This window comes from Vespula vulgaris, chromosome 6, assembly GCF_905475345.1.
Source record: "Vespula vulgaris chromosome 6, iyVesVulg1.1, whole genome shotgun sequence".
Taxonomy (NCBI): Eukaryota; Metazoa; Arthropoda; class Insecta; order Hymenoptera; family Vespidae; genus Vespula; species Vespula vulgaris.
In genome coordinates, this window is record NC_066591.1 from 1,202,766 (window position 1) to 1,212,656 (window position 9,891).

A 9,891-nucleotide genomic window follows, 5' to 3' on the forward strand; every position below is an offset into this window, starting at 1 on the left:
TTAGAACTTTGATACTTTATTTACGATGAATTTTTTGTAATATTTTGTAATATCTTGAATATTGAAGAAAAAAAGAAAAAAGGAAAAAAAAAGGAGAAAAAAGAAGAAAGAAATATTAGCTTTTTAAAGGTAATCCGTTTTATATAGATATTTGTCATCGTCGTTGATTTCTAATTACGACTAATCTAAATGATTAGTTCGTTTCACAATCCTAGAAAATTTTAGCAATAGAGTAAGTCGTCGTCAGTATTATTTCTTGCTAACTCGATTATTACGTCTACACTGGGGGTATTAGAAACTTTTAAGGTATTAGAAAGAAACACGTTTGTCCGTGTTTAAAACTTAAAAGACTGGGTATCGGATTTAATTTATTATTAATATTAATATTTTTTTTTCTTTTTAATTTTTTAATTTTTTTGCTTGAGCCAAGCAGGAGAAAAAGTTAATTTTAATACTTCATCAACGATTACTATCCGCTTTAGTTGCATATAAATACTTACGTCCTTTTTGCTTCTTCGCGAGATATTAATGGCGTGAAAGAAAGAAAGAAAGAAAGAGAGAACGAGAGAAAAAAAACATGAATAAACAAATAAACAAATATTCGTGAAAGAAGTATCCAATTATTATAACTATACTTAAGGATAATAATATAATATAATGATTAATGATAATGAAATAATCCTAACGATAATAACGCTAATTAATAACATTAACATTTACGATAAAAGATAAGGATAATAATAATCACAGAGTGAGAGTGAGAAAAAGAAAGAAAGAAAGAGCAAGAAAGAAAGAGAGAGAAAGAGAAAGAGAGAGAGAGAGAGAGAGAGTGTGTGTGTGTGTGTGTGTGTAACACGACATCATTCCGTTGCATTAGCTTGTATAATTTTTGTAAAATACACAAGTGAAAAAGAAGCGTATACATGCAGATATATATGTATATTATATTATATATTATATTATATTATATTATATTAAATTATATTATATTATATTATATTATATTATATTATATTATATTATATTATATTAAATTATATTATATTATATTATATTATATTATATTATATTATATTATCTATCAAAACAAGATATATAGTTCGTTGAACGCTTCAGGTTTTTCATATTATTATTTTCTGAATGATTTTCGTTTAATTTATAGCGATCGTTGAAGGCTTTGCGAGTCTGAACTTCTTTCTGTAGACTGGCTCCTTCGTATAGACCTGGAAATTTATTATTTTATATATAATAATAATAATAGTAGTAGTAGTAGTAGTTATAATAATAATAATGATAATGATAATAATGATAATAATGATAATGATAATATATTGGGAAAAAATATAATATAAAATAATCGGTGCTTGGTTTTTCAATTCGTTGAAGAGAATCGTTTGTTTCTCATAAGGCTTAAGGCTTTTTATGTATGTGAATGTTTGATTATTTATTGAAAAAATGTTAGACAGTGAGCGTAGAGAGAAAGAGAGAAAGAGAGAGAGCACGTTTTGCAAAAGTGAATTTTTCGACTGACTTTTTGGTGATATCGATTAAACGAAATGATATCGAAATTTGTTTTCTTTTTTCTTGTTCTTCTTTGACACTGCAAAAGATTTTCTTTGAAAAAAGAATAAGTATAATAAAATAGACAGAGTCCTATGAAAAGTAATATATATTTATCAGATAACACCAGAAGACGGTCGAGAAATTTGATGAAAAGGAAGAAAAAAGAAAAAAAGGGTAAAATTGGCACCGCATGTTGTTCGTATTTTATTTTATATCGCAAAAAAACTAAGTGAGTACTAATTTATACTTACTTACGTGCTCCTTTCGAACAACTTAGGTAACTATATTTAAATAAGAAAACTTTTCCCATACGTACACATTATCTTCGCGTACCTACTTACTTATTTACTTACTTACTTATTTACTTACTTACACTCGCAAACTCTCCTCATCAAAATGAAATTCGTATTAATTAACGAATACGATGCGTGTTTCTGTTACGTGTATGTATGTAAGTGCGTATGTGTGTGCCTGTGTACGTCTATGTATGTATGTATGTATGTATGAATGTATGTGCGTGTTTGCTTGTGTACTTACGTGTAGCTCGTGTATATGTTTGCGTGTATGTATATGTCGAATGATGATACACTTGCTACGCACAAGTTTTATATCATAGTATTTAACGTCTACAAGTATTATCGTACAAAGTTATGTTTTTTCTTTTTCATTTTTCCGTCTGTTTTTTTATTAATACTTATTATACTTGTTAACGATTATTTTTGTTTGTTTGTTTTTCCCTTTCTTTTCGTTTGTCATTTATAATTTTCTTCTTTCTTTTTCTTTCTTTCTTTCTTTCTTTTTTTTTTTTTTTTTTTTTTCTTTTATCAAACCCCGCACAAAGGGACGAATTAATTATCCCTTTATTCCATAAAAATGTATCTTGGGATACATTGGATTGCTGTTTCGTTTATATTTCTTCTTTTTATGTTTGTTCATTTTTGTTCTTGTTTTTTTTTCCTTTCTTCATTTATTTATTTTCATCCACGAACCGAGAAATTTCCAATAGATAATTAATTCGCGGGATTCGGGGATTTAGATCCTAAAACGCTTTGTAACGCTGTTTACTTGTAAAAAAAAAAAAAAAAGAAACATTTGTGCGAACTTTTATAATGCCTCTCGTTTTCTATTTCTATTTTTTTTTTCTTTTTTCTTTTTTTGCTTATCATCGATTGCTTATCATCGATCGTGATGCATCGAAACAATATTAAAAGAAAAATATATAAAAAAGAAAAAAGATTGAGAATACACCCGATAGAGCGATCAATTCTGTTGGGTAACACATGTTTAGTTTGATTAAAAATAAAAAAGAAAATAAAAATAAAAAATAAACGCTGTCGCTGTAATTTGACTTTTTTTTCGTTTACAAGCGTACATTGTAACGTTGATTGTATTGGATAAAATGTAACGATATTGTAATACTTATCGTCATTTATAATAAACTATTCTTTTTCATAAGCTCGTGAGAACAGGTGGATGCAAATTAAAAAAATATCCACAACAAAATTTGTACTAAACATTCCTCGAAAATTATTTGCAAAAAATTTTTGAATTGTGAATAATTAATATTCTCTTGGTTCTTTCATCGAGTGCTCGAATTCATTTTTGTTGTAATCAATTTCTGATGATCATTTGATAGATCATTCGAAAAAAAGAATTTGTTGTCATTTCGATTTTTTTAATACGATACATATTATTATAAATATTATTGCCAAGTAACCAAGTATATTTTTTCTTTTTTAAATTTGATATGAAAATTAAAGCGTCTCGTTTAATAAATATTTGATGATCACTTTTTTGATCATTCGAAAAAAAAAATTTTTTTATTTGTTTGAATTTTTTAATATGATATTAATATTTATTCTTTCTTTCTTTCTTTCTTTCTTTCTTTCTTTCTTTCTTTCTTTCTTTCTTTTTTTCTTTCTTTTTTTAATCCAATACGAGGATTAAAGTGTGTTGGTTTATGATTATCTATCTGAAGATCATTTTATCGATCATTTTAAAAAAGAGTTTGTTATTTGTTTGAATTTTTTAATACGATACGCATTGCTGCTAAACGTAATATTTTCTTTCTTTTTTTTTTTAATCAGATACGAGGATTAAAGTAGGTTAATGATTATCTACCTGAAGATCATTTTATCGATCGTTAAAAAAAAAAGTTTCTTATTAATTCGATTCTAACATGATATTGTTGTAAACACTTCTGGCAAGCATACTTTTTCCGTTTTTTTTCTTTTTTACATTTTTTAAAAATTTGATAGGATCGGAAAGACTGATCACATTTTGTTCAATTTTGTTTCAGAATCTGGTTTGTTGTGCGAGCGACGTTCTCGAGGGCGGTCGTGGTGTTGTACGTGTCGCAGTGACCGTTTCGGAGCTTCTAAGGTTTCATCAGACTCGATCGCCCTTGCAGACATCGTCTAGTTTACCGAATCATGTGCCAGCTTAGCGCCAGACGATTTAATTCACGAAGCATTTTTTCGTCGTTGACCACAGAGAGAAAGAAAGAAATAGAGATACAGAGATGGAGAGAGAGAGAAAAAGAGAGAGAGAGAGAGATCATAGAAACGATCATCTAAATCGTTCGTTTCCACAACGTTTCCTGCAGGCACACGAAGAAAAGAAAAAAAAAAAGAAACAAAAAGAAAGAAGCAAGAAGACAAAAACATAATAGACGCGCAGTTTTTTTTTCTCTTTTTTTTTTTCTTTTTGACTTTTCGAGAATCGACTGTACGATTTTCTCGCAATCTTTTTTCGTTGATCGAGACGATATTTCGCGTATCTCGTGAATTCGATTAACGAAAGTCTCTGTTGGAAATTTAAATGATATAAATTGTATTTTTTTTTTTTTTTATTTCGGATAGTACGAAACGAAAAGAAAAGAGAAGAAGATAACGAGATATAGGAAAAGATCGATAGATTTAATATCTCGATCGATCGTTCTGGATCCGTGAACAATTATGGAGATTCGTATCTCGTTTTGAAACAATTCTTTTTTTTTTATTCTTTCTTTCTTTTTTCCTTTTTTTTTCTCTCTTAAGGAACGTTAATAATTGTGATTTTTTAATAGTTGTAATTTCATTGTTAAAAGATTCGATATGGTTCGCATGATTGAACTTTTGAGATTTCCTTTATTTCAATTTCGTTACCGACGATCGATAAATACCGAGCGATTGGTCGGTAATGTAGAAAATCTCAAGGAATTATCTTTTTATCTTCAACGATCCATGCGTCAATTCTTTGCCGACATTTATCAATACGATGTGATCTAGATATCAAAAATATGCGATAACGATCGCGTGTTCAACGGGATCGCAATTTATTTCTTTTTTCTTTTTCTTTTTCTCCTCATTCGAATAAATTACGAAGATATCTTCGTAACGAGTAGCTTCGAATGATCTAAACGAGATAGTAGATGTTACGATAGTACTTTTGATACTTTTTTTTAGTCGATATTTAACGAGAGCACGTGCTCATTGATTTACATAGTGCGGCAATAACTCTCTGACATTCTTTTTTTTCAAGTAGAACGATCTAAAAGGACTTTGAAAAATTCGACGAATAATCCGATAGACTGTAATCAGCCATGACACTTAACTAGGTATAAGAAATTTTATACGATATCTTAACAAAGAGAATTGAAAAAAAATCGAGTGTAACGACGTGGAGATGGTGGGAAGGGGGGAGGATAAAATTGTTTCGACTGATGAGAAAAAAGAAAGAGAATGGGAGAGAAAGAGAGAAAGAGAGGGAAGAAAAAGAGAGAAGAAAAGAGAGTATGCGCGTATGTGTGTTAAGTGAGTTTTTACACCTAAAAAAAGTATGCGAAGTCTCTTGAATAACGTAGAATTAGGACCAATTTATAGGAAAAAAAAAAATGATAAGCTTCAAGCATGTGTCGCTGAATGTGAAAGAAACGAAAAGAAAAAAAGAAAAAAAAAACCGAAATATATATTATATACATACGTATAAACGAAACTGTGGAAGAAGAAATTAGAGTTTGCAAAATCAAAGTTCGAACCGGCGAAAAATAAAAAGGAAAAGGGAATAAATGATACTCTCGTGCATATATTTAAAATAATTTCTGCAAAAATAAAATATAATAATAATAATAATAATAATAATAATAATAATAATAATAATAATAATAATAATAATAATAATAATAATAATAATAATAATAATAATAATAACAATAATAATAATAATTATAATAATAATAATTATAATAATAATAATAATAAAAGGAAAAAAAAGAGAAGGAGTATACGTACGCATAGAATCTACATGCTGATTACAGTTGCTACGAAATTATTTCTACTCTTAAATTAAATTTTAATTGGATTGATTTAATCGTATCAAAGATGATATATATATATTTTTTTTCTTTTCTAATCAATTACGTTCGATATTACGCCGAGGTGTTGTAAAATTTATTTCCCAAGGAATAGTTAATGCATATTAATTATACTTCCTCGATATTTTATTAGAGAGATAAGAGATATCGAGGGTATTTATGTACGTACGTACGTATGTATGTATATATGTATGTGTGTGTATGTTTATGCGTATGAAGGGGGGTTGTATGAGTGTGTGTTCGTACAATGTACTTACATACTTACCATACAACTCGAAATTATTTCAATAATTCAAGTTTTTAATAGGACTTTTATTAGAGTCATATTCGTTCGCGAATCACGAAGCATTTTGCTTGAAAATATTCAACGATACGTATGTAAGTAGATACGTGTGATTAAACGTGTTCAGCTTCGATAATTATTTCGATCGATCGATCGATCGAATATTCGAAGATCAAACTCCAAAAAAAGAAAAAGGAATGTTCATCATAAAATTTCAATATGATCTTTCTCAGTTCTATAACTTTGTCTCTCTCTCTCTCTCTCTCTCTCTCTCTCTCTCTCTCTTTATCTATCTCTCTATCTATCTATCTATTTATCTATCTATGGATCTATCTATCCATTTATCTATCTCTCATTCTTTATTTCGTATATCGTTCATATCTTAATTTCAAAGTCCCTTTTTTAAAATTTCCTTCTCTTCCCTTCTCGTTTAAATTTTCGATCAATCAAAATCATCTTCGTAGGTAGAATCGTTTACATGAGAGAAAAAACAAACAAATAAACAAACAAACAAGGAAGTAAGTAGATCTTCGCTGACAAAGATAACGTTCAATTAGTTAGGAAATTTTTGCAATCGATCGCGTCACTGCCTTTTTTAAAATCGACGATAGTTTATATAAATATATGATTTGAAAGGATTTGAATCGTTCAAACAAATTGTTCTTTAATCGATATGGAAAATGATTATTGTAGGTTTCGCATTTTTTTTCGCCTTTATTTTTTTTTTTTAATATTTATTTTTTATTTTTTCCCCTCTCTTTTCGTTATACGTGTGTATATATATATGTATATTTTTTTTTTATATATTATCTTATATTCATTCACGCATATCACTGCCGATAGTTGGGCCTATTAGCAAAGTGCCATTGTTTTAATTTTATTAATCAAATTCGATCCGTTCAATCGTTCTCGTGAATGTGAAAAAATAAAAAATACATTTAAGAAACGATTACGTTTGTCTTTTCAAAGGATATTGAACGAGAAAGTAATTTGCTTTATTTTTTTTTTGTTGTATTTTTATATTCTTTTTTTTTTCTTTCTTTTAATATTAATTTTAATTTCGTCCGTGCCTCGTCAAGTAATAATATACTTATCCCACCAATCTTGTAATATATAAAATAAAATAATAATGTTTCGGAATTAAGTATGATCTTTAAGATTTCAGAAGGCTTGACAGGAATTAATAGGAACGATCGATATCTTGTAAGATCGACGATGGATTAAGGCCTAGGTGTTCATGCTGAGCCATATATTATATTTAACAATTGATTCTTCTTCTTCTTCTTCTTCTTCTTCTTTTTTTACAAAAAAAAAGAAAAAAAAACAAATAAATAAATCGATGCTAATCGATCAATTTATCGCGATACTAATCTGTATTTCGAAAATGTGGTGGAAAAGAGAAGAAAAAAAGGAAAAAAAAACGAAAAAAGAGAAAAAAAGGAAAAAAGAGAAAAAAATAATTAAAGCAAAGAAAAAGAAAAAAAATTATATCCCCAAGTACGCTAAAATAATTTGTCGGATCGTTTGAAAGCGATAATCTCGATTAGGTGCTAAGTCCTGTATGGTTATGACAATTAATTATTATTGTCGCTAATTCTTATTATTATTACTATTATTCTAATTATTATCTATTACTACTTACTATTATTATTATTATTATTATTATTATTATTATTATTAATTAATTAATTAATTAATTAATTATCGCGCGTCATTATCATTCGTATCTCTAAACGTCAGTCTTTTCTTATTTCCTTGCGTGTGTTCGCGTAAAAAGGATAACGAAGGATCTCAAGAGATTTAATCAATAAGGATTTTGAAGGAGGAAGGAGAATGAACGAATCGATGTTCGATCTATCGAACATCGATATTAGAGAGATGTAATTATAATATTCATATTTATTGTGCCAAAGATGTAACTACGTTTCTTTTTTCATTTTTATTTGTCTTTATTTTCTTCTTCTTCTTCTTTTTATTATTATTATTATTATTATGAGATATTATAACGATTCTTTTTTTCTTTCTTTTTTTTCTTTTTAATCATTTATACTCGTATCGAGAGTTGAATGAATTAAATGATTTTGCATTATAAATAGGATCAAAGTGAAACTTGAATATTATCGAGTTTCTTGCAATACCTATCCCATGTAATCGTTTTAATTGTACCAATGTTAAAGGAGAGAAAAAAAATGAGAAAAGAAAAAAAGGAAAAAAGAAACAAGAAAGATCTTCGATCGATTAATCGGTAAGTCCAAGAACGTCGAAGACGAGTTTATGTTTACGAATATTCAACGATTTCGTCTCGAATAATTATACGAGTATATATAGATATAATAATCGATTAAGATCGATATATGAGATTTGACCTTTTGACGATTGTTAATTATCCGTATATAGTTACATATATAAATCTCAAAAGTTTCATTAAATGACAAATCTCTAAAAAGATCGAATCGACTGATAATTTTTTATCGGATTAGGTACTTCGTCTTTTCTGTTTTTGTTTCTTGTTCTTCTTTCTCTTTCTTTTTTTTTCCTTTCTCCTTCGCGTTCTTTATCTTTTTTTCTTTGTCTTCATTTTCTTCTTTTACTTTTATTTTCTTCTTCTTCTTCTTCTTCTTCTTCTTCTTCTTCTTCTTTTTTGTTCTTGTTCGCAAAGATGCATCGATGACACGTAGGTAATCTGTAAGTCACGTGTCCTTCGAGGAATTGTATTATTATAGATCATGATCGATTGTATTGACATGTGTTCCGTCGAATCGTGCAAAACGCTCGAACAACGCGAGATTGTTCGGGAAGTGTTCCATTCGAAATTAGATTTTCAGTATTATTTTTTTTTCCATTCGAAAGTTCATCCTTTGTTGATTCATTCGTTCATTCATTGTTTTATATATACATATATATATATGTGTGTGTGTATATGTATATAGATATATATTTTTTCGTTTCGTTTCGTTTTGTTTTCTCTTGAAAAAAGAAATACGAACGCGAAAGTGAATCCTCCGTTCTTCCGAAAAGCCTTCGAACCTTTTTCTCTCTAATGAAAAAAAAAAAAGGAAAAAAAAAGAAGAAAAAGAAGAAGAGAAAAAGTGAAAATAAAAAAAAAAACACAGAACAATCTAATCGCTATTTCTACCGAAGTCGAAATATTTTTCACAATCAATCGTGTATCTACTGCGAAGTAATGGATGTCAATTTTTTTAAGGAAGGACGAATGGAACCAAAAATAAAAATATTAAAAGAGATAAGAAGAGAAACAAATTACATTTGATAGGATTTTACTTTCCGTACGTTTTTCTACACGAAACAAACACAACAAAACCGATTTCGTTCGATCGATATTCGTCCTGAATGATCGCTCGCTAATGACGGATTATAACGCGCATAACGTTATATATATATATATATATATATATATATATATATATATATGTATGTATGTATATGTATGAGAAAGAAATTAATTATAGATACCATGTATAAAATAAATCGATCGAGAAAATATTGCCTATGCAGTATCTACGACTTTTTATTACCCGTCTAATTGATCCTATCTTAAAACAAAAAAAAAGGGACAAAAAAATAGAAATAAGAGAAAAAAAAAGATCCTTACAAGTAGGACATATCGTTCCTAATAGATAAGTAATTATCTACATAACGCAATATAAAATTATATAACAAATGGGAAACA

The 9,891-nt window shown here is 28.1% G+C and overlaps 1 protein-coding gene across 1 annotated transcript in view; it reads left to right on the top strand.

The window, feature by feature from the left end:
- Window positions 1-9,715, top strand: part of LOC127064458 (leucine-rich repeat and calponin homology domain-containing protein-like) — a 65,175-nt gene extending 55,460 nt beyond the window's left edge. The window contains exon 13 of the mRNA XM_050995544.1: window positions 3,863-9,715. Coding sequence (XP_050851501.1) covers window positions 3,863-4,009 — 147 coding nt within the window. The 3' untranslated portion in view covers window positions 4,010-9,715. The remainder of the gene's footprint in view (window positions 1-3,862) is intronic.
- Window positions 9,716-9,891: the final 176 nt, after the last annotated feature.